Source organism: Corvus cornix, chromosome 2, assembly GCF_000738735.6.
Source record: "Corvus cornix cornix isolate S_Up_H32 chromosome 2, ASM73873v5, whole genome shotgun sequence".
NCBI classification, from domain to species: Eukaryota; Metazoa; Chordata; class Aves; order Passeriformes; family Corvidae; genus Corvus; species Corvus cornix.
In genome coordinates this window covers 19,491,066-19,517,689 of record NC_046333.1, presented here as the reverse complement: position 1 = coordinate 19,517,689, position 26,624 = coordinate 19,491,066, and the positions used below count along the sequence as shown (strand labels likewise).

General features: G+C 35.5%; 1 protein-coding gene across 1 annotated transcript in view; it reads left to right on the top strand.

Moving 5' to 3' along the window:
• MALRD1 (MAM and LDL receptor class A domain containing 1) overlaps positions 1-26,624 on the top strand; it is a 239,387-nt gene that overhangs the window by 107,565 nt on the left and 105,198 nt on the right. The window contains exons 26-27 of the mRNA XM_039549861.1: positions 10,594-10,839; positions 12,509-12,666. Coding sequence (XP_039405795.1) covers positions 10,594-10,839; positions 12,509-12,666 — 404 coding nt within the window. The remainder of the gene's footprint in view (positions 1-10,593; positions 10,840-12,508; positions 12,667-26,624) is intronic.

Here is a 26,624-nt window from a genome sequence, read left to right as displayed (position 1 = left end):
CCTGAGAGAACAGGATGTGAAACGAATGAAGTAGAATTTCTAAAGCATTTTAAAACCAGTTCTGGGAAGAGAAAGAAATAAAAACAGAACTGAAACCAAACAAAAATAAAAAATTAACCCTGAAGCAACAACAACAAAAGCCTAAAGAAGCCCAACCAAACAAAGACCCTCCACAAAGCCCCCAAACAAAAACAAGCCTATAAAGAGGACTTATAATTTCTTTTGGAGGACTGATTCTGTCTATAGTTGCCTTAATTATGTACCTCAGGTTGTGAAATTTTTTTTCTTCATTAGTACCTGAACAGCAATATAGTCTCAGATGTAAGTAGAATGAAGTCCCATGCAAGTTGCAACTTTCATTTTTACCTATAAAATAATACAAAAGGTTTCTCATTATGGTATTTTAAAACTAAGAAATCGACATGTTTATTTTTTCTCTCTCCTTTCTGATACAGTATACCATTACTTCCATATTATTCAGAAAAATGGTGGAAATACTGTAGAATATGTGGATTGGTTTAGGAGCTTGATATGAAGCTACTGCTTTTGACTATAAAGTAGTCATTCATACAGGTGACTTGAATTCAACTTCCACATATATTCTCCACCCGTTATGATGAAAATTGTTGAGTGTGAAGGAGAAAAATATACAGCCTACAGATTTTGGTTGTGTATCTTCTAATTCTGTTAAGCTTTTTCCTGTCAAATTCCAAGTCTGTGTAATTATAATCACCGTACTTATCAATTTAAGTGGAAATACTGCTCTTGTACCACCTTTTTAATTCTACAGTTTCTTCTGATCATTTTTCCTTGTTGGTAGCTTGGACTCTGATTTATCTCCTTTTATTTTGAGCTCTAGACTTACTAGATTGCATAATGGTTTGAAAGCAATGTGCCCATTTGCTAAACTAAAGAAGAAAATCCCATATAGTTGTACCAGTCTAATTTGAAAAATAATGATAAAAATTTAGAATGGGTTGTAATTTCAAAGGAGTTAAAAATATCTTTTCCAGTATTCTGTGGGGATTTAGGACACATTTTAGTCCCTAATCAACTACAACAGTTGAATATACAATAAAGTATGTTCAGTAAAGATAATGTGCAGAAATTTCCCATAATTTATTATAATTTTATGTCAAAGAAACAAATTTTTTCCTCTAGGTATTCCCAGACCTAATACCTTGAATGTGAAATTAAAGCTCACAAATTTTTTTGTAGCAGCAGTCAGATGAGAGCAGAGCCTGGATTGGGCCCATAACTGATTACAACTCTAGAAACTGGCCAACAGAATGTGATTAATGTCATCTCAGTACATGATTAATGTCATCTAAGGTCCTTGGAGGTAGGGCATTGTCAGCACTTGTTTTTCGGTTTCACAAAACTATTTAACATCTTCAAAACTTTCTTTAGCCCTTGGGTCTCCAAAGACTTGTTTCTGAGAAAGGGGTCCCAGAGCAGGCATCCAAATAAATATAAGGTCGGGAGAAATGAATTTTCAGTGCTGGCAGTTTGATGTGAGCCTCTGAGCAGCAGGTGAGGGCAGGTACTTATATCTACATTCATAGTATGAGCTGGTAATTCCTTTTGGCAATGAGTAGCTAGGGTTTGGGAATAGCTTTTATAACCAAACTGCTCCAAAAAGTGTAAGAGGAATTCCTGATACTATATTTATAAAGGAGAACCCTCTTAAAGAGCCCTGCTCTTTCATTTTCTCCCTACTGGGAGAACCAAATAAGAAGACTTTTGCCAAATCCGAGCTTTCTCAGGCCCACCAGTGCTGCTGACATTATTAGCTCTTATTACTAGACTTTTCCCTATGTGTTACATATTACACATTCAGAGCTGGACTTTCTTTGGGTGAACTGAGAACGTGAAAGCTCTAACCCTGCTCTGCATTCCAAGAACTAGATAACAAATTACTCTTACTGGTGTGCAATTACTTTTCTTTTTCTCACACATCTAAAAGTAGAGAAATGATGTTACAGTACAGAGCTTTCTTAGAAACATTGAATGTTTCTACTGTTAAGTCTTGCAACAGCAAAAGTAATCTGAAAAAAAAGTTGTATTTCACAGTATCTAGTCCTATTTTACCTTAAGTGCAGTACACCTTTGCTGGGCATTTGAATTTTCTAGACGTCCTGGAACAAAATTTCTTATGTGTGGTTAAGACTGAAGACAAGTGTGGTTCTTTATTCTCCTTCTCTAAATCTAGGAATCAAGATCTAACTCAAATGTTTTTTAAGTTTATACTTTGTGCTTTACACCAAGAAAGATTTCAGGCAACTCACTGCACAGCTTCATTTTCATTCTCTGATATTTTTTCTCGAATTTTTCAACAGAATATGACTTCCAAGTAAAATGATATTTTAGCTTTCACAAGGTACCCAGCTATCACAAGATGTGCCTGGGTGCTCTTTAGTGTTAGGATAAAGAAAGTTAATACACAAATAAGTGGTAAAAAGACTGTTAGCTGTCAAAATTTATTAAGCATTCTTGGCTGTGGAAGGACCACAATCATATTTTGCTTAAAAGTCAGATAACCCCCTTGGTCCATCATCCATGTTGAAGACAGAGGTAACGAATGTACTGAACACCTCTGCCTTTTCTCTGTCCCTGTTTGTAAGGAGACCATCCTCCTCCTGTAGTGGGTCGATTGCCATTAATATACTTGAAAAAACTCTTTTTATTGTCCCCAACAGCTCTGCTCAGCTGAGCTTTAACCACACAAATTTATTCACTACAGTGGAAAGCAGCATCTCTGTATTCTTCCCATTTCACCTGCCCTTGCTTCTGCTGGCCATACACCTTCCTTTTTTGCCCTTTTTCCAAGAGAAGATTCCTGTTCAGCCAAGATGGCTTTCTGCCTCACCTGCTTGACTTTCGACATTTGGGAATTGCCTGCTCCTGTGCCCTTAGGAGGTGATGTTTAAAAAGCAACCAACACTGATGGAGCCCAGCACTTGCAAAAACATTTTCCCGGGGGAAACTCACTAATTGCCTGAGCAGTCTGAAGTCTGCTCTCCTCATATCCAGAGATGAGGTTTTGGCACTTTTCCTTTTGTCAACAGAGATTTTAAACTCAATTGCTTTGTGGTCACTGTGGACAAGACAGCTGCCAATCTCCACTTTGCTCATGAGATCCACTCTGTTGACAAGCAGTAGAACAAGGAATTTGTCAAAGCTTCAAAAGAAGATTGTGTAAGAAATAACTTGGCTTGTATTTGACTTAGAGATGAAGGTTTGGGTTAGGTAAATATGAGGGGTTTACGTAGTATTGTTTTTTGGGTTTCAGGGCTGTTGGTACTTTCCTCTGTATTTCCCTTGCCTTCCTTTCCAAGCAGAGGAAAGCTGAATGGCAGAGCTTACATGGAAAGTGCTGTGGAAATCCTGTAAAGTGGCATCAAACAGTTTCATCAGGGTTATCTTTCTAACCATGAACTATTCTGCTCTTTCCATGTTCAGTCACTTGCTAAGCAGATGTGCTACTACTCGCTTACCTCAAAGTGTGCTGATAAACGCAAACACATGCTGAATGGTGGTGCCGTTAATAAAGCTATTAATGCTTTTGGGAATAAATGATTGTACTGGATTGGATTAACGTTAAATGAGAACAATAAAAATATGGTTTTGTCTTAATTGTTCATACTGGCTGGAACAAAAGGAACAGATCTCCTTAATCACACTAGGAGACAGTGTAGCAACATTACAGCATAACAGTGCCAAGTGTAATCCTTGTTGTTTTCAAAACCTCACCTCAAAGCACTTTTGCTGACTTTATAGGTATAATTTTAGTCTTTTTCTTTCACTGTCTGAGAACAAACACGTAACTAAGAGGAAAGGGAAAAGCTGACCATATTTGAAGCTATTTCTATAAGATACTGTGTGATTAAGGAGTTTGTTGTTATCTTTCTCCTCCACCGAGCATTAGGCGTTTTTCATTTTCCTGTTGATGTCTTCAGTGGAGGCTTAAATGTGTGTGGAGGGCTGTTCAAGACATCAATGAAATCTTTTAATCATCATATCCTCTTCAGATGGATGTGGCAAATACAGTAGTCCTGAAATTTAGTCCTTCTGAGCAATGACAGATGAGGATTCATCGGGGTCATGAGATTCAATTTAATCAGTTTTGGACAGTGTTAGTTTCTCCTACACCTGACTCTTATTCACATATTTCTGAAGAGTTTAAATATAGCTGTGTTTAAATGTTGTAATTTCTTATAGAAATTCTGAGCAAATTATCTTTCTTGCAGCTCTTTCACACTTTAATCCCACCTGTACACAACTGAGAATTCTCCAGAACAATTTCCTTTGTTGTTTACATGTGTATTGTTGAATATTAATAGTGATTTAAGGGAAGAACTTGACATTCGTAAATAGTAGAGATCCCCAGCTGATAATAGATGTATCTTGTTATCTTCCCCTTTAAATATTGAACAGTCTTTTGTCAAATTAAAGCCTTGACTGGACCACCTCATAGTGTCTAACATGGTGAAGAAAATGCCATTTTCTGGAAAACATTTGAGGTCTTGTGGACGTATGATAGAAAGACGATTTACTACTTTCCTATGTCTTTTTACATGCCTTTATTTGCCAGAGGAAGGTTTCTCAACATACTTTTGTTCACACTTTCAGTTCTGGAGCCAGTGTTTCTCAGGTTCTGGGACTGCATGTCCGCTGACTTCTCTCACCAAAGTTTAATCTGGCCAGGACAGTGTCCTGCCATCTGGTCTCAGAGTCAGGGCTGTGACTGTGAATTAGAGCTGGTTGGTCAGGCTTTGAGTAGGATTTGAGGGAAGTGCTTTCCACCTGTCACATTTACTGGGCACAGTCCAGCAGCTCTGGCAAGTTGTACAAAGGTGGTTTATCACTGCAGTGCAGCTTCACCTTCCACTGTACACTTTGGGAAACAGCTTGGGGTATGATGGAGAATATGAAATGAACACATATTCCAGTGCAGCCAGTGAAGATCTCTCCCCCTTCAGATTCAGTTATAAAATCAAAGAATGCTTTAACTTCACTGTTTAACCAACTTTTCTTTGATCTCCTTGTAGAAATTGCCTTCTGACATACCTCAGCCATTCAGAGTTTGTGAAATCTGCTTCTCCTGGTCAAACTGTTCTGATTTATGCGTGTCTGCTTTACTTCAAGCCATACTTTAAATTCAATCTCCAGACTTTTCTCCCATCAGAAATGCATCAGAAACAACTGACCAGAGCCTGCTCTCGGCACCAGGAAATGCAGATGCCATCCCTTCTTCCACCCTCCAAACAAATCAGATAGCAAGTTGGACCATTAAACAAGAGGTCACAACTAAACCATTTGGGGGTCTAAGGCAGAAATGTCACCAGTTAGTCACCAGTCCAGGCTCTCATAAAAGCACTGTTACATTGATTTGCTTCAGGCAAGATGTCGGTCTATAGTTATAAGATACATTTTATGTGAGCTTCAAGTTGTACTTCTAAAGGACATACTACAGGTTTTTGACACACTTTTAGGATTGTGGATTCGATACCTAAGGAATGTTTCTTCTTTCTGTGCCCTTACTAAGGAGTTCAGGCAGTAAATATTTAGATTTCATTTATTTGAGCAAACCAAAATTTTGTGCAATGTAATTTTATTTTGGATTTTTGCTAAGAGTAAATTCAGGAGTGTGAGTTAAATTTTGCACTGTAGTTAGTATTAATATTTCTCACTGTAGTAGATGCATATGATGAATACTATTTTTTCTGAGAAACCTTTGCTTAAAAACTAGATGTGGATTCCTGTTCTCTTAGTATTTCTTTTTCCACCCTCAAGATGATAGGTTATAAATTTCAACATGCCTTTGGAGAGGGAAGACTGTATAAAAGAACTGATGTATCACTGTTCCCATTAAGCGTATGTCCCGTTACAGCAGTTTTCCTCGCTTGTCCTTTTCTTTATGTTGGAGACATAAACCACCTGACTAGCACTGGAATAACAGTATTAACATGTATTGTATATCTTGTTTCAGTTTTCTGGCAAGGAATAAACCAATCTTGATGCTATTGCAATAGAAAGAGTATCTTTCAATGAATCCAGCCCTGGGTCTCTTCTTATTCAGTATGGGGATTTACCACCTAAAGAAAGTAACTAAAAATTTCCTTTTAAGTTGACCTACTAGCATGTTTTATAGACAAAATAGGGGTAGAATTACTCAAGCAACATGGAAAGTATGCAGTATTTCTATTACTGAAGGTATTAGTATGCTAGCACTGTAAGAGTGGAGGAGTTAAAAAGACCTTGTATCTTTCTCTAGTCAAAACCTGTTTTTTTTTTTTCTTTTGAGTGAATGCACATTTACATGCATCTGAGCAACTGAAACTGAAGCTTTTGCTCTTAATAATATTGCTTTTAGCATGGCCCTGTTTATCTTACATGCAGTAAACTCAGTATGAAGAGGCATTGAGTTGCCCATCTTGCCTTTAGCTCAGGATTTCTGGTTACGTTAAATAAAGTAAAGCACCATGTTAGGACCCATTGAATGTGTCACAGATTGGGTATGTCTTAAAGGGTATTGAGTGACTGATAAAAACCAATACTCTGAATAAAAAAGTACAAACAAACAGAACACAGAAGATTCTTCAGTGCTCTGTTGTGGATGGAGGCAATAATACAGAACAGTGATAGGCTACCTTGCTGTTTATGTTTTTGGTTCTTTTCGGTTCTGAGGTTGAATATTGCTGGATCTGATTACTGGAAAATAATTTTCTTGTGCTTGTGTGTCGGAATGGACAAGATAAGAAATCTGTTGAGGAAGTTTTGGTTGTTGGAGAAGCTTTCATCTGCTCTTTCTTTGTAATGGTCGTGACTTAGAAGGTTAACAATTTCTTCTAAAAGTCTCTTTTGCAAATGAACTCAAGCTGTTGTTTTTCTAACTTTCAGTTGTTCACAATGCAAATCAATATGTCAAGGTACTTGCAAGGCTTACAAAACCAAATGTTTGCACTCAATTCTAGAAAAAAAGGCTATTTCCTTAAAAAAAAAAAAATCTGATATAGTATAATACTTTTTAAATCTTTTTTTTCCCCAAAACCCAACATCTGAAAGTCTTTGAAAATTCTTGTAATTTCTAAAGCTTTGCTTTTGAAATGAGATGCATTTCTCACTTTCCTGCACTGACAAGTCAGTATTACTATGCATCATCAACAGTGATAAAAGCACTTTTCTCGGTGTCCTTGGGCTATACTGGTAAGATATTAGAGGAAAGATGTTCTTGTTAACAAATTATTTTTTTAAGGACACATAGATTTCAGTCATACAGTAATGTCAACTCAGAGCAAGAAGGATAATGGCGTAATTGTTGCAGGGAAAAACTCAGAGATCTAAATTATCCAGAGAGCCCCTGTCCCTGGGATGTCACACTCTTAGTCTGCTGATTAATTACTCTGGCCTCTATACCAGATAATGGTTCTCCAGGAGCTCTAGCTTTGATTTAGAAGAAGGTACGCTTCTATCGATGTGAGTGTAAATAAAATATTTTAAAAATCTTTTGAAGCAGATCTAGATTTTCACACCTATTGATGGGTTATTCTGATAATTGTAAACTCTCCCATTCATTTGATTTGGTTTAGGTTTGGAAAACAACAATGTTGATACTATTAAATATAATAAGTTTAAGAAGGTTAACAATTTACTAAATTTAACTACTTTTAAAAAATCCCAGTTAGAACATAATCTGGCCACTTCTGGAAAGAATAATAAAAATGTTTCTATAAATACATTAATAGAAAAAGGAGGGGCAAGGAAAACCTCCATTCCTTATTGTATGTGGGGGGGAATATAGTTACCAAAGATGAGGAAAAGGCTGAATACTTGAGACCTTCTTTGCCTCAGTTTTCAACAATAAGACAGGTTGTCCTCTGGAAAAATTTATTTTTTCTCTTGATGTTTGCAGGTACATTTTATTTTTCAGAATATTTAAGAGAAACACTGTTATAAAATAAGGAGATTAATCCTTGTCCCAACTACATATTTTAAAATATAGCAGTTTCACCTGTTGATTTTGCTCAGGCTGAATAAACAAGGGGATTATTTACTGGTGCAGCTGTTTTCCTCTGTTGTATAAATCCCCCTCAATTTAAAGATTATTTATCTGAAGGATACATATAAAGATAAGAAAAAAGATATTTATCTGAAAGGAGGTCTAATAGCCTCTTAGGATCTACTGTAGCCTAGTGTGGTGATGCAGTTATCACACAGGACAAAAATGGGAGGAAAAATTTACTGAACCTTGTTAAGGAGAAGTTCCTCTCAGTTATATATCTCTCTCATACCCACAGGAATCTATATAACAGAGTGTTTGAACAATTAGGATTGAGAAAAAGTAGGGAAGAAAGGAAGAGAGCTCAAAAAAAAAATCCTTTTCATGTAGGTTCAGGGTTGTTTTTTGTGGGGAGGGGAGGTTGTTTGTTTGTTTGGTGAGTTTTTTTCCCTGCAGTTTTAAAGCCTTAGAAATGTCATTTAAAGAGAAGCTATACTATGGAAGTACATCCAGAAGCAAGTCACGTTACAGACTCAGTTAGGCAGTGTAATATCATTCATTACACATGCTTGAAAAGATTCATTCATGCCAGGATTCAAGATGGATTTTTTTGTTTTCCTCAGGAAACAAAGACTTCCACTTTTCAACTCTGCTTTTTTTTTCAACCTGAAATTGGAGGCAATGCTACAAAGGGACCTCAAAATTCAATAGTTATTGCAATTATTGATCATTGAACTGCAAGGGAAAGTATTTCAAGGCATGAACTGCATCCTGAAATTTAAATTCCTAGTTTGCTGACAAAAAAAATGTTTTGCTAAATTCTTACTGCCATCCCATAAAAGAAAGATAGGATTATAATAACTAGCTCCTAAAAATATATTTCATTTAAATTAGGCTGCAACTTTATAATAAATCTCTGTCACCCTTTGGGATACAACACAGATGACTGAAATTCTTAAGAAGATTGATAGAAGTTTCTGATGGACACTGACTGATCGATACTATTGCACCATTCTTTTGATCAGGACCATTTTCAGAGATTGTGTACTAATAAAAATCACACTGATGCTTTTATAAACTTGTAGTTGCGAACTTCAAAAAAGTTCTTTTCTTCTGGTCAGATTACCCATTTATCTTGTCTCTAGATCTGGAGACCTTTTCCTGATGTTCTTGACTTTCCAAGTCAGTATGAGATTTTTATTCTTACTTGTGTCTTTTTGATCAGAAATTTTTCATCCTTTCTCTGAGCAACTGTTAAAAGCCAAATAATACACAATCATCAAGCCTGATACATATTTTTATGTTACTAAGAAATCAGGAATTAAAAATTAATAATTTCCCTAGAAATCTTGCTAGATATTTCTATCATATTCCAATATTTATTTGTATTTTAAATTTATTTTAATAAGGATTGTATTAGGAGGATTTTTACTTAAAAAGGAGAGGTTAACACTTGTTTTCTTTAGCTGACATCTAGGAATAAAATGGCTTGTTTTCACTTTACCCAAAACCTACAGCAAAGGGTTCTGACAATGTTTTTTCACTTTGGGGTATTTGTAATTTAGAGTCTGACTGAAACAAATGCCATGGGATGGATGTTGCCAACATGACCGCTGAATACCCCATCTCTTATCCTCTTTTTACTAATAAATCAGTTTTTCTGACCTCTTAATAAAATCCAGCCTTATGTGAATTTCATTTAGCGCCTTTAAATTAATACAGTGGTAATGGAAAAAAGTTTTTAGCACCATGTTATTTTCAGTATCAATTAACTTAGATTCTCCCTGTACTTGTGCAACTTTTAGACATATATATATTCAAAATTTTTTCTGTTGAGCTAATATATTGATGCTTCTATTTTTAAGTAAAATTATGCTTGTTAATTTATTTCTGGCAGAGCAGAATGTACAAAGTAAATGGGAAGGGGTCCATTTCAGAATTTTCTGTTTCATTTCTTGATTACAGAATCTACTAAATTTGCTATGTTTTGTTCAGAGTCCTGCAGAAACTGATCTGAAATGAAAACATGAAACTTGGAAACAGATCCTGTGATCTGAGTCCTACAATCTTTAGGCTGTACAATAGCAGAATTATCCCTAAATAATGGCAGGAATACTGGACAAAAAGGACACCGCCAACCTACTGAACTCATAAAAAAAAAAAATCCATTAAAAGGCAAACCTCTGTAGTTAAAACAGAAAAGTTTCTTCTTCCAAATTAGGGCTCCTAAAGTAGGCTCAACTTTGCAGCTGAAATAAAATGATTTAATCCAACACCACATGAAAGGAGAATGTCAGCAATTAAGTCAGACTAGAAAGCTTTGTTAGTGAAGGAATGCCTGGCTGGAGCTTGCCCTCTGAGGCTTTACAAGGGAAACAGTCATTTATTTAGGCAATCACTTGACAAAATACAAAAGAAATAAACTGATAATGGATTGGCACTTCAGGGGAACCAAAGGATTTTAATTAAAGTGCTCTGGACCACCCTCCTCCCACTAAATATTAACCTCTCTGAAATGTAACCTTCCAGTAACCTTGCTGGGATGCATGGCACTGTGATTCACCAGGACACCCTCATTATTCTCTTTTCAGGCTCCTGCTCACATGGCCATAGGCAGTGCCAGAATGGCAAGTGTTACAGACCAGAACAAAGCTGTGATTTTGAAGACAACTGTGGGGATAATACAGACGAGAGTAAATGCGGAACTTCCTGCACCTTTGAGAATGGCAAATGTGGCTGGCAAAATTCCCTGGCTGACAATTTTAACTGGGTGCTAGGGGTCGGCTCACCTCAAAGTCTTAGACCTCCCAGGGACCACACGCTTGGAAATAGAACTGGTATGTTGTTAGTTCACAAACAAGATATAATTGCCTTCATGAAATGTTTCATACCTTCACAGGCAGAAGGGGAGTACTAAAATATCTAATCAGGCTGTCATTTTTAATGAATTAGATGTGTTACAATATAAAAATATTAATTACCATTGTACAATAACTTTAATTTAGGACAATTGAATCTTAGGTTTTTTCTCATATGAGTCAGGCAAAATAATTTGATACTTGTCTGGAGAGAGGCGTTTGGTCTGGCTGCAATTTGTAAGGGTGAGTTAGCTCAGCTCTGAGATCCACTGGGTCCCACTCCTCCAGAGCTTGAGGTTGTTTCCAGGAAGCTTACAGTTTCCCATAGTGACTATTCATACTTTAATTTTAGATAATGTTAAATAAATAAATAAATTTAAACAAACAAAGCTCCTTTGTTAGTGCATCTCCCGGCTTTTTTTGGCCAAAGCACTCAGTTATCTGTTCATGTTCTTGCTACAAGCTCTGTGCCTTCATCCTTTGCTTTTGAAGGTCCCATAGCTCAGGCAGACGTTACCAAGGCTGACCTCAGAACTGACCTTAAATTGAAATATTTCACAGCAGAGTTGCACAAAGGAGTGGTAGTATTTGTTGAATGTTTACACGAGCTGCTGAAGGACAAAATCCAATAAACTTGAAAATATGTAGAAAAAAAAAATTCATCTTCACTGTCTAATAATATATATGTTGAAGGTAGTATCACAAATACATCACTACACGTGTTAAATATATGCTTGACCTCAGGAAAAAAGGCAAATTTCTTATCCCATAATACTATGGCAAACATCTATGGTCATACGTTAGCCAGAGAAGTGTCAAAGTTAGAATGAGCCCATTCGTTTATGCAATATCTAGTGAAGTAAAATTTTTTTGCCTAATTCATATGGAAACATTAATAGATGTGCAATTAAAATTTAAGTGTGTTACTTACACTACATTTATGTTTATGTGAAATACACATTTCTTATTTGTACAAACTAAAAATATGAATTTGAAAAGTTGGGAGAATTTTTTATACTTCTGGTTAAAAATAAAGATGGAAGACTCAAGGACCATATCAGTCTTGAAAAATATTGACTGTAGGCATCTCTTTTTGCAATTTCCTCTGACTAAATAATTTATATGTGCATTAATATGCATACAGAGTAAAAATGATAATAGGTAAATTGAAAATGATAAAAGGTAATATGAACCATTAGGGATACCTAATGATTTATAAATGCAGAAAGGTCTTTTCCATGTTTCAGAAGTTTTTATTTAGTGTGACTTGCTATTTTGAAGATTACCTTTCAGGAAACTTCATCCTGAAATTTATCATGATGTGGCTATTGTATGACGTATTGTCAGAATTGCAACTACTGCTGTCCAGCAGGGGGGACATATAATCAAAGTAGCTGGAAAACATGGAAGTGTTCCCAGATTTCTACATGGGCCCATCCAAGCCTTAAGCTGCTACAACCAGTTTACTCCTGGTATAAGAAGCGCACAAGGAATGGGATCTGGTAATTTTTTCTCCTAAGCTGATGTTGACTGGTATGAGACCTATGAGGGAAGTGTGCTTCATATGTCTCTGCATTTACTTTGCTCAGTTTTGGAATCTAATTTGAAAATCTAAAACATTTTTTAGTAATACATCATTTAATTTCAGGGCATTTCCTATATCTTGAGGCCACTGCAACAGGCCTAATAAATGAAAAAGCCCATGTGAAGAGTTCCATATGGAAAGAATCAAGCAGGACTTGTGTGATGAGCTTCTGGTACTTCAAATCATCAAAAGCCATGGGACATATTCAGGTTCTGATTAAGGTAATAAAAATCCCCTTTTCTTTTGAATATATTATATCTGTAAGGGTGTACATGCTCCCACAGAGTGCTTCAGACTGTGACATTCTGTTGTTTAGCTGATAGACTGGAAGAGCTCCCACGCACCTCCTGGTTCCGTGCTGGTTTTTATTACTCCAGTCTCTTAAAAATGCTTTTAGCATTTCTCTTCCAAGAGAAGCTTCTCTGAAAAGCCACAGAAAATCTTTTAAAATCCTCTTTTCATTTTCCCCTCTTCCCATATAGTACCTTTCTCTTTGATATTCTCCATGTGAGGCTATTTTCATATTTTGCTGCCGTCCTGATTGGTAGTTATCAGTATACAGCCCTATTGTTCTGATGGGATAACACACAAAAAAAAGAATTGACAACATACACAAAATTAGAATAAAATGCAAAAATATGACTGCATTAAATAATTATATTTTTATATAAACAGGTACAGAGTACACAATCAATTTTATTTGGAAATATACTTTTTTCACTAAATGTGAGATGACCAAAAAATTATTTTAAAAGACTGTCTAGTTATTAATTTGCAGGTGAAAACTGAGACATTTGTAAAAAATTGGCTGTTCCTTTGTTGTTCATTAAAAAGGATTAACTGCTTGTAAAAGCAATTTTTAAATTATTATATAGTTCAGACAAGAAATTAATTCTTATGTAGAAAATAATAATCAACACTGTTCAGACACAGTGACCAAATAGACCACTTCTAGACATACTAGAAAACTTTGCAAAAGACAGTGTGTGTATTTGTGCTTACTTGTATCTGCGCAGGGAGCTCTGGTTGTTCAAATACAAATCATGGTGCAATTTATTTGCCATTTGTCTGTTATCTTCCCTTCCTATGATATCTCTAATAATGTCTTGGTGAAGTGCATTAAAGTTTCTATCTCCAGTGCATATTAAGTGCTGGCTTAACTTTAAATGATAAATTATATTTTTTTCCTTTAAAATAAATTACTAAAAATTATTTCTCCAATATTCTGGATAATATAAAAATAATTTTAAAGTCTGAAAGATAAAAGACTTCAATAGGATTTAATATCTAGAGATACAAGCTAAGATATGTCTTCCTGAAATATAAAAACAATAAAACCTTTGACAAGCATCAGGAGATTTTTTTCATGAATTAGTCCGAACACCTACAAATAACCGCAGACCACTCATCAAGTAACTGTATAGTTATTGAGATGTTCTTTTCCCTAGAAAGGCTCAAATTTGTAAAGGAGGCAAGTAGATTACAGAAAAATAATAGTTGTTGTCTTAAAATAACTTTCAATTTTTAATGTATTAAAAAATGAAAACAAAAATAGATCCCATTATATAAAATAGATCCCATTACATAAAATGAATGTGAAAATAAATATTTATCTTAACTAAAAGATAGATAAATATTTATCTTAACTCAAACATCAGATTATGTTGTCATTTCATTACTGCACTGTGTAATTTGTAGTAACTAAATATTGTAGTTATAAGCATTTTAAGATTGCTTAATTTTAGTTATAAGCTAAGTTGCAAACTAATTTTGGTGGAAAATAAATACTAGAGACATCAGGCATGTGTGAGTCGTTTGCATGTAGTGTTTGTGTCGCTGTTGATTGTGTCCAGCAATTATTTTTTCCGCCCTCAGAACGGACAAATTGTTTTAATATATTTTTTCTATATTAATCTGAGCAGATGTTTATTAGATAGCTATCCCTTTCATAATATATCCTATCATTATAGCCTGTAGAGATCTGCCATACTAAGATTCAAATATATGACTTTAATGGAATTTTATATATGACAATAAAATTTCCTTTTTCTAGGTTTTGGGAATATTCTATATGTTTTCTCTTTGTTTTATTCTTATTGCACTGAGACATTGCCCTCTTCTTATTTTCACCTTATTTTATTATCCTAATAAACTTTCAAGACATTATTTTTACGTTATTTTAAAACCCTGTCTCCAGGGAGTTTAAAGATATTTTTAAAGGCAGTCTGAATAGAAAACATTTGAGTCATGACTTATTCAATTTTTTTCTTTTAATAAAAGCAAGAATTCTACTTGGAGATAGGAAAAATTATTCTCATCATTGTACCTGGGATTTTTTGTAGATCATCTTACGTTTACCTGTTACGCTGCTTATAAGGATCCAAAAGCCCATATTTTAATTTGAGTTTCTATTTAGCAGTGTCTCTAAGAAGAAAATCTAATTAAACAACACATAGTAACGGGAAGTCATACTGAAGCTTCTCCTGCTGGTTCGTATTTCCATCCAGATTGAGTATCCCTTGATTTAAAGTAAAGTTAATGTCAGTGAAATCAGATCTGTAGGTAGTGAGTAGTTGAAAATGCAAGGAAGAGAAGATCTGGGAAGGTAATTACTGTCTCAAATTTAAAACTTAGCAAACTGTCTCTGGCTGAAGTCACCATATCCATTGAAAGTTTAAATGACAGTGAAGACTATATATACAATGGCACAGCAATGAAAAGATGAGGAAATATGGTATAGAGGAAGAATTAAAGCCATTTCTTAAAAAATTGTAGTTCATGGTATGCATCAGTGTCTTTTCTTAATATATGCATTGCTTGTTCACATTCAGGAAGTCTAAGAATATTATCTATCATACTACTAAAGTGGTATCTCAGATTATGAGATAAACAAAAATGAGAAATGAAACTAAAAGACCATAAAAGGGTACTATAGCCAAGCATGAACTTATTTTGTTAAGGTTTGCAGCTAGAGAAAATCAATTCATTTTCCTAATGGAATTTCTCTGAAGTTACTGTTGTTTTGATATTTTTTCTCTTGAAATTGTACTACATATTCTTTGAAGAAAACTGTCTGTGTATGGAATGATAACAATACAGTCAAAGTTATGGGCTGTTGAACTAGCTGAAAACATACAGTATTCTTCAAATTGACCCCCTCAACATTTACGTAAACAAAAGATGTTGACAGTGCAGCTATTTTTGAAAACTGAAATACCCAACTCACCACCCATCGAAATTCAAATTACAAAGTTTTTGATAGCGATGCAAAAGCTAACAGAACATTCCCCAAAAAGATCTGGATATAACTAGTCAAAACTTTTTCCAGTGAGATTTTGAGACATTCTAGTCTTGTCTGTGGCAGTTGTAAGAGAATAGCATTGTAGGAGATATTTCAAAGATCAAGTGCAGCATGTTCACTGTGCCTGTTTTAGTGCTGAGGGAGGGTGCCTCATCGGCGCTCAGTTTGTTTTATGAGTCAGAAGAAGCCATGTATTTTTAAACATGCTTATAGAGGGGCAAGCAAGATTATTAGGTGAAAGGGGTAATACATTTTATTATTCTGCTGATCTAGAATAAGCTTTCTATTGCTGCTTAAGTTGTCTCTGCCATTAAAAAAAAAGAAAGTCCTAGGTATCACAGTAGGAAAGGAGCAACAAAGGATAAAACCATTTGTTGAAAATAATTGTTGTGGTATCAATGTTAATTGCTTTCGTATATAGACATTTTAATTAAAAAATATTATTTCAGATCTAGTACAGTTAGGGGAAGATTCTTTCAAAGATTTGAAACAAGGCTCTAAAACAAGTATGCAGATGAATAAGGAAGGTGAAACCTGCCATTAGTGACTCCCTCTGCTGACTGTGACAAGGCCAATACACACAGGATCTCATTAGGAAGTTCCAGTGGACCTTACCCAGGCATTTAATTAATTCCATCCAGTTACAAATGAGCAAAGACATAATGATATTCAGGAAGACAAGAGGTCCTGGCCAGCGCATGGCAAGTGAAGCAGGGCCCCATTTATACTGCGGCATCCACAGCCTGACCTGGCCAGGGCAGCAGGCAGCTGGAGCCAGCACCCAGCCTCCTCCAGCTGCTCAGGGCTGCTGCAGCACAGACCCTGTTACCTGGCTGCTGCTTCTCAGCAAAAGCTGGAAGCCGTCACAGTTGTTCCCTTGGTATTGTTATTGCTTTTAACCAGCCTAATGTAGAGAGGAGAGGGTTGGTAAAGTAGAAGTGTACAGCTTAGCAGGTGCCAGAGCTCAGGTATAGATCACTCACAGTGGATTTTCTAATGCCCTGGTTATTTTTAGTGGAGAGGTCTACTATCCTGGGCTGTGGAGATAAAAATTTGCAGCAGAGGTGCTGCAGATTCCAGCTGCTACATTCTGGACATTTGTATTTGTAGGATCAAGTAGCTAAAAGTGAGATGTTTACAAATCCATATATTTGACCCTACTTCTATGGGAATTCAATCAAGAATAAGGCTTAAGAAAACCGCTTATTCTACTTCACAGCATAAAATAGAATGTGTATTTCTACATGGATTCTTCTCGTTGACTGCATGAAAAACAATTGGCCCTTCACATTAATGTAGAAGTTAGAGATTGCATCGGGTTCAGGTAGCCTCAAAGTAAATTATCTGACCTCCATGGAACTAGAGGAAGAAATTAAATTTTCAAAGATTTGCTTGAATGCTTTACTTAAGAGTTTGCTGAACTTCAAATCATGCTCCAAAAAATATAGAATATCTGTAGATTTAATAAACGTAGACATAAGGTTTATTTTGTAGACAAAATTAAATTATTAGCAAAATTCTTTAAAACTAACAGCGAAGTGTAAATTTTTCTAGTATTTCACTCCACACAGCAGCATATGGCTTTTATTTAATGAGTATCTACAGCTCTCAAAAGGACACCGTTTTAAACTACTACTCCCGTTTCTGACCTGCGAACTGTATTAAAACTTGTTTTGAGTCAATGAAATGTCTTGTCTGACTAATGAGTGAGAGTAAGAGAATATTAGTCCCAAGAGTTCTGAAGGAAATCAGTGGAGATACTGTGAAATACAGTATTACTTGTCAAGAGTAACTTTCATGGCATCTTTACTTCCCAGAGCAAGATAATTTTTTATTTGTATTTCCTGAATCTCAAACAGCACTTTCCATCTTTATAGACATTGTTTCAAACAGGGTTGTTTTAGGCCTGATTCTGACACAATGACATAAGCATATTTCCAAGCAAATTGAGAATGAGAGAGTGATTAAATAGAAATAAGTCAGTTTTTCAAAAAGAGTTTACAGTGCAGACACCATTCAGTGTGTTTTATTTTCTCAGATGAGTACATTAGGAAGTTATTTCAATCTTCTTATTGTCAGTTACTGGAAGAATATAATTAATTGTGTTCCTATACTGCAACCAGATGTAAGCATTCATTCCAAAGAGTTGGTGAGAGAGAATAATGTATTTAAACATCCTCTGAAGGAAAAAAGTATTTTGAAAAGAGTTGAATAGTCACCCTTGTATTTTGGCATCCTTCTTGTGAAGACAAGAGGTTCATGAGAGGATTTGTAACCTACAATCATTGTTTTTCTAGAAATACATGTAAGTGAAATTGTGCATATGTGAATTATCAGGTTTATTTCCTTCAAATTCTTTGAGAACTTGACCATTTCCTCCCTTAGGAGCTGAGGGTGATGAATAGTATAGGATTAGTGTGACTAGGGCATGTCTGTCATGCAGGGCAGTGCCTAGTTATAAAACTGGGCAGTCTGACAGATTTAGACAGAGTGATGCACACTGAGTCATTGAAGCAACTCAGCAATATCCTGTAACATTCCATGTGGAGTCACAAGCCGTGTGTCCCAGAGTTGATACCACTGCCCCAGCCTGGCACCAAATAGCATAATGTGACATAGATAACAAATGCACTTTCAGTCCCCTCCACACTGCACAGTTCTCCAGTGCTGTTTCACTGAACCCATTCCCCAAGTCAGAGATCTCTGGGACTGATTTGCTTTATTGACTTGTCAGCTCATAATCTCATAGAATGCTCCTTTTACATTGCTGCTTTTTATCATATGAGACTTTGAAGTGACTCTGGGATCTTTGCAGGTCAGACATACTTTGCTTTTTTCTAACACTTTTCAGGACACACATTCGACAGTGAAAGTTGTGATTTAAATGGGTCTCAGGGCAGAGTTCTTTGAAGGATGATAGAGCTACTGTTTAATGATTTTTACTGAAGCAACAGGCATCAAAATCAGATCTTTTTATAACAACTGTGAAACAGGCATAGGACTTTGTCTGAACAATAGCCTCTGAAGTATAGCCTTGAGCTTTGAGCATTTTCCACACCACTTCTGCTAAAGAATTCAGAAATTTAATTAACCTTTTTTTTTTTTAAGATAATAAATAATGCAAGATGTAACCTTGTGCCTGCTGATAGTTTTACAAAGCATAAAGCATTGATCAGATCTAAAATCCCAATACAGTATCTAATTTTCTTGATCAACTGCCCCACTTGGACAAAACACCCCAAATTTCTAAGAAATGTTCTAAGAAAAAAACTGAACATTTTTGAGTTCCATTTGACCTCAGAAAAGGTGGAAGATCTTTCTTTTTTCCTTTTCTCATTCACTCTTTTTACCCCCCGAAGCCCCTTGGTCTTCCACTGAGAAAAGTATCTTCCATTTTTTCAAATAAATACTGAACTGAGCAGATGTTATACTGTGAAACTTCAGCAAGATCACATGTAGTACTAGTGCTCATGGTGCAGAACATTAATTTGTTACAGGTTTTGAATTCCCTTAATGCAACTTTTATTTTTAATTCACAGATCACTTTTAGTGTCCTGGAGATGTTCTAGTTTCTGGTAGTCCTTGATCTTTGGCAGGCTTGCAGTATCAAGTTGTAGTGTGCTTAAAATTACTTTGATTAATTCATAAGGGTTCTTAACGTAAGAGTCTAATTTTTATCTTTGCAGTATTTTTTTCAGTTTCTGACCTTCAACTTTGAATCCTCATTAGCTTCAGGAAGAAAAACCAAACCAAACCACACCACCCCCCCAAACCAAAAACCCAAAACCAAAACAAACAAAACCATCCAACCAAACAAAAAAAAAAGCCCCCACCAAACCCCAAAAGCAACCAAACAAAAAAAACACCTCAGAAACACCCCAAACCAGATGTGTTTCTGTATTTGCCATAATTTATTTCACAAAGATGGAGGGCCCTGATCTAATTAATTTCATGGGAGTCAGACTAGGAATTTTTTAGTATACATATTTATGACTGTAGTAATCTCTAAGTGTATTTTTTTGTAGGTTGACCCCATAACGTGAAGTAGAATTGTCTTATCATTGCATGCACTGACATCCAAGAGGGTTGTAGAGAGCAGGTATTATTTGCAGCAGAGAATAACAGCGTCAATGCAATGGGAGCTTTGAGAGACATCAGTTTCTTTCCACCACCGTGCTATGGAAGCCAACCCTTCCATGACTCGGTAACTTCATGGTGCTTGCTGGTGCAAGGGTGATGGCAGCTCAGAGATTAATTTCCTGCCCACTCACAGAAACCCCATAGTCTGTTCATAGCAGTTTCTTATCTTTGTAGACTCAAATTCTTCCAATAATCTTTCTGTTCAGTCACACATCTCAGGTTTCCAGCTTCCCTCAGCACTTCCCAATGTTCCTCATTGTTTTGTAATGTGTTTCCGCAAGGTTTGCCAGGCCATATCTGCAAAATTAAAAAAGATCAGGTAGCTCATATAAGGAATTTTAAACTACTCATAAAACTAAAGAAACCATGTTAAAATGATTTTTTGTTTAAATTAATGAAGTCATGAGAGATGACACTGTAATACTACTAAAATCAGGAGTTACAGACCATTTGCCATACAGTCTGGAATATGTGGGTGTACCTGTGTGGTCTGCAGATTATATTTGATTTTGCCTTCAGCAGGAGCACTAAAAGAAGAAGATTAACACTAAAAATTGCATTTCTTAGCTCGATCCCACATACCAAATGAGTAGAGGCTCTTAATCCAGCTATGATACTATTTTTTCTTTAGCTCCAGTTGTTTAGATGATCTGGAAAGTTTGTGGAGGGCTTTTTTTTTGTTTGTTTTTTAATAAAAAAAATTTATTATAAGTATGGATCTTATGGAATTAAAAAATAAGGAGAATTATTTAATCTTAGCTGTAATGTGAACCAGGAGTAACTGGGTGTGTTCAAAATATGAGCATTTTCTTAGCAGAATTGGGGTCTTGTTTTCTAAAGAGAATGAGCATTCCATAAAAACCCACAACCTACCAAACAAAAAACCCAAGCCTTTGAGACTGCATCTGTCAAAACCTGATGTGGATGCTTTTCAGATATTCATACTAAACGAAAACTACCAGCCCAAATTTTTTGCTTACTATTCAAATTCATACAAGTGGAAAAAAAATCTTATAATGGAAAGCATTCTTATTTGTTGGATAGCAGTCATTGAATAAAAATACAGTGATATATTTTAGCTTTAATTCGAAAACTTATGATACTAAAACCATTAAAAGAAAGGTGAACAAAAAAGTGCAAGTAACCTTACTTTATTTCTTTGCAAAATCATCTGTTTTCTCTAAACTGTGAGATGTCACCACACCTTTCTTATTATAACAATAGGATAAGGTTTGATACCACAAGTTCCATTTTATTATTAATCATTTAAATTATTATTTGGCATCCAATTTTATGGATGTCAATTTCTCTTTCACTGAAATGTAAAAAGAGTGAGCTGTTGTGGAAAGGTCATATGACCTTTAGGAAAATTAGGCTTGTCCAATTGTATAACAACATTTATTTTATATAGTTAACTTCTCAGTTTATTGGAAACTGTTTTCTTGTTTGAAATTACTGTGGACCAGACACTCAATCTATATTTGGCTGAATCAATAAATCAAGGCACAAACGTGAAGCATCTTTCAGCTTTTAAATAGTTTGCTTACACTTGTCTTCTGTACATTTATACCATCTCATTTAGGCATCTGAATAAAGTGCTTCTTCTTTTAAGTGACAGAATGATAAAGCTACTCTGCCATTCATCCAATTAAAATTTTCAGTCTATATTTAGATGTGATTTGGTCTTCCCCTCAGCACCTCACTCTTGCCTTCCACGCTTTCCACTGAATAGCACAGCTCTAGTATATTACTGTTTTCCAGTTTAATTTAGTTTGATCTGCATGGAAGAAAAACTTCTTTAAATAAGAATTTCCAATGTGATCCAGAAGAGGTACTATCTAAATTTTGATACATGAGGCATCTAATTCACTTCATTGATCAGCGAACACTATAAGGCTCTTCCTATTTATGACATGGAAATATCATTAGACGTGAAGGATTCTGCAGTGCACAACATTATTCTGAACATTTTTACAGTGTGATCCGGTTCAGAATTGTGTTCCACGGGAGTTCAGAGGGAGTATGTTACCAAAAAGCTTATTAGCAGTCAAAAATTATGTATATGGGTTTCCATCTCTTTAACATTTTATACACCAGCTCTATTCTTCAGGACTTACTAAAAGAAAGAGAGTTCTGCTTTTTTTCTTTTCCCAGTCTAGCTGTTTTAGGAATATGTGGGCTATGGAAAGAAATTAAGAACTAATGAAAATCTTCCCCGACTCACTAGCTGCACATTAATTAATCTTAGACTTTCCCTTAGTTAAAAGTATAGTCTTTTAAAGTCAGTATCTCTGGAATTTAATTTCTGTAAAAATTGCAGTCCCCTCCTTCCAAGTTGTACCAAGATTTGTTTCTCAGAGAAGTGAGGGGTTTATTCAGGTTAGATCTGAAATCTTTTGGCCGTAATGGTTAAAGAGACCATCTGTCTTGAAAAGACCAATATTAAAGAGTTTGACAAGAGAATTTTCACTGTATGCATTTGAAAACCTGAGTGGTTTTACAAATAATATCCACAGAAGATGTGGTCATATAAGAAAGAAAGGTAGGGATGACCATGTGGCAAGACCAAAGTAGGAACATCATGGTAAATGGTAATAAAATACCCTACAGCATACCATTTAGTTTTCTGACTATGCCAATCTAATTGCTACAGAATTTACACAGAGGATGCCATTGCTGTAGAAAATTCTTAAAAATTATTTTAAAATCTGTCCTTCCATACTGACATGATGAAATTGAATTTCTACTGTAGAAGTGGTGGGGAAGGTACATTCTTCCAAAAATCCCTTGGAGTTTTCTTATTTTTGGTTGTTTTGTCACTTAGTGGCTATATTTTTCTTTGATTTGCCTTTTTTAATGTTGCAATATTTCCTCAGTTCACACTAAAAGGTTTATACTCTTCTGATAATTAGCTCTGTGCTTATTTGCTGCAGGGAATAAATCCATTTAGAAAACGCAGACAGAACTTCTGCACTGTCTGCAAGATCTAGGGGAAAACTGAAGAAGTGGAACCAGAGAATTGAAGTTATCACAGCTCCTGAAACTATAAACCAGAAGTGGATAATGTAATAGTTGCTGCATGGGGGGAAAAAAAATGGAAGGACTTCTGAGGGATTTTAATTGAAAACAAAAAAAAAATTAATGGAAGAGAAAAAAATGCCACTGAATTTCCTGTTCTACCTTGGTTTCATTTGTATGTGTTTGACAGGTTGAAAGGTATTACAAATTCTCTTATACATATTGAAGTGTGGCTGACGTGTTCTCTTGTTTGTTCTTAGATCAGTCATTTGCCTTTCTCTGGAAAATTGTATCTCTTACCATAGGAAAGACATCTTAGAAGGAGACTTCTGCACTTTCTCCATCAGGGAGTTTTTTCTAAGAAATATGTTAAGGTGACAGGACTTGCTGTTATAATGCAATTTGTCCCAGTCTGGATGGGATTCCAATTACTTAAAGTCACAGATGCCCCCAGAGCAGCCACAGCTGCAGTCACTTTAGCCTCTCTTTGTTGATGGTGGGTTTTAACTCCACATGTCAAAAGGAATCTTAAGTATGATTTGTCTCATTGTAAAGCAATCATCTACAAGAGGGAAGGTGGCTATTACTTTCCCTACAGCTTCCTGTAGACTTGTAACTATATATTATACCTTTCAGTAAGCAATATTGGGTGCCATCAGGCATGTCACCGGATAAATATTTGAATTTTGAATATTTCAGTAAATGTTGTCATATACTTATGTAAAGTTTTAATATGTATGCTGGCAATGCAAACACCAAGATCGCGTGAATCTGTCTGCAAATTTTTGTCTTCTATATCTCTGCTGTGCTATGTGTATTTAGTTATTTGTAACTTCATATGTCCTTCAACATACTAGGTGGTGGCCATTGGATAGAGAACTGTTTTATTATAGGAATATCTATCAGTTATAAGAGCCCTCAGTTTGTAGAGAATATATTTCATACCTGCAGATTAAAAAATTAAATCAGATAGCTGGTTCTTTGGCACTCTCAGAAATAAATAGTCGTATCCATTAGATGTTATAGAGACAGGACTTGAGCATTTCTCTTTAGGATGTCTCATTTGTTCAGAATCGATTCAGTGAAGCTTAAAATACTTAATTGAGCTTTGACTATATAAAGAACATACTATTTTTTTCAGCCTCAGCATTTTGAGTCCCCTGAGGCTGTCCAGTTCATCTAATATCCCAGAGGATCTGTTCTGTATTTATACAAGGCCAAAAGCTACAATCCAATTGAAAAGAATATTCCAATAGAATAAAAATAGGCTGTATATTAGATGTCACAAAGAAAGAAATACAGTTATACCCCAGAGAACATCCCACTGCATCAAAGTAGGAACAACACCTGACTGACATTAATCACTCTCATTCATCTGAAAAAGCATACGATGCACTTTGATGATTAGTAGGGAATATTCATGTCAATCCTTGTCCTGCAGAGTTGTCACTTGGAGGAAGTGACAGATTAAATATTTAGTAAAACATTAAAATTTTTAATGTCAGTGTACAAGAATTAAGAATTACCATTGTTGGTGTTGAAAATTATTACTAATCTTTTAATTACATGGTCCTGCCTAAAATAACCTTACTTTTTCTAAGTATGTTTTGTTTACATCAGAGATATGTACTTCTTTTTTTTTATTTTATTTTTGCCTCACCAGAATTCTGGTAAAGATATATTTTCCTAGTTCTATTCAGTATCATACAGAGAACCAGTGTGTTATTCAATGTGAATTGCCAAATTGAAATATTGACTTAAAAAAAAAAATCTCTGGAAGATTCCAGATGTTTTGTTCCGCTGAATTGGTTTTGCCTTGGGGATTTTATTTTTCAAGGCAGCTATAACGACAATTCTTTAATTCTTCATGAGCAGATCTTCACATTTTGAAGAGCTGAGAGGACTTTCACACAGGCTGATGCCATAATTCCCACTTTGTGGAACACTGTAGCACTGCGAATGGAATGCTTCTGGCCTTACCAAGTATCTATCAAAGTGTCAGAGGAGAAAAGTTGTCCTGCTAGCACAGCTTCTGCCTGCCCCCTGTGTCACTCAAATGGTACTTTGATCCATGGCATGTGAAAGAAAAGGTTTTTCTCCATCCTTTTTCTCCAAAAGGCATCCTGGACAAACACTCGTTGGCAGTGCCTGGTCTGATCTGCAGACCTGAGACATGAGTTTTACCCATGTCCCAGTTTCACTGTGGCTGGTTGTACATGCAGATTTTCCAAGACACACAATGGCTGTGCCCTGCCATTGTCCTTCCCAGTGGGTGCTCTGAGGTCAAGATGCATCATGGATGTCACCATTGGTCCTAGAGTTGTTAGGGGTATGCTCCTCCTATTTGGAAAACAAGTTTGTTTTCCTTCTCTCAGTCCATATCCAAACTGATAAAGGAAAACCTTAATGGGGGGAAAAAAAGAAAAGAAGGAGAAGATGAGTTAAAAAGTTAAAGGTGAACAAAAAAAGCTGAAATTTGATAAGTGACTTTTGCATCCCATCTTTCAATATGGTATTCAGAGTATTCCATATAGAAGGAAAAACATGACAAATTTGAGGTTGCAACAACTTTTTATGATCTTGATCCACAAACTGTTCTGTTACACCTGTTACTCGATATGCTCTGCATTTATTTAGGTTGTCAGTAGAAGTAAGGGGTTACTTTCATTTTATAATCCAAGAAATCTAGCATTGCCCAACATTTAGCACACTGTCCTTGTTTGGTGTTATGGAGGGTTGTAACTGTTGTCCATAGTCTTCCTAGAATTTTTTGCAACTGTGATTATTTCTCTTTGAAGCTTTTCTTTTCCAAAATATTACAGTTGCCTCAACTCTGAGATGGGAACAATCCAGAGACCTATAAAATGTGATTAAAAAAAAGGTATAACAAGGTTTGAGACAAAACAACTAAGTTGCTTGAAATGCTAATGGTCTTATCAAGTGGCTTTGATGCTTATTATTACTTAGCAACAGAACTGAAGGAAAAAAGTGTAATCCAAGCAATCAAAATTGTATCCCTTAAGCTACCTAAAACCCAAAATCAAACAAAGGTGGATTATGAGAGGAAATGAAGAAGAAATGTATGCATTTGAGGAGAAAGAAGGGCTGGGAGGGCTGGGAAATGAAGAGAGGATGAAGTAGTACAAAGTACCTAATGAATTATCTTCTACAATGAGGAGCTGTTTTATTTCTGTCTTCTAATCAGTAAGGATAACGTATGAGATGAAGATGTATTTTTTAAGAACCTAAGTACATAAAAGCATATTTGATAGAAATACTATCATAGGAACGTAAAGGGATGCAAATGTCAGAAAAGTTTGCTTGGTTATAAGTGAAAGCTGGTTATAATGAAATCTATTAGATTTAATAGTTGTGACAGGATAAACCCAAGGTATAAGAAAGTGAGATACACAGAATAATTCAAAGAAAAACAATAAGTTATTCTTTACTTCCCGTTATGGATTTCCAAAATAAGTGGGTTTAAAGTATAACTTCATCTTTTTTAACCAGCAATTTAATTGTCATTCCTTCCAATGTGTACCCACTTGAAACAAAATCCTGTCTCCAGGTGAATTACCAGTCACGTTTTATCAAAGCATCTTTTAAACTTTTCTCAATTCAGCACTTAGAGTAGTTAAGAAAGAATAGTCTTACTATTTAAGAATTTTACTTCTAGAAACATTGCAAGTGCTGGTACCCGTGGCAGGGGGAGGTGTTGAT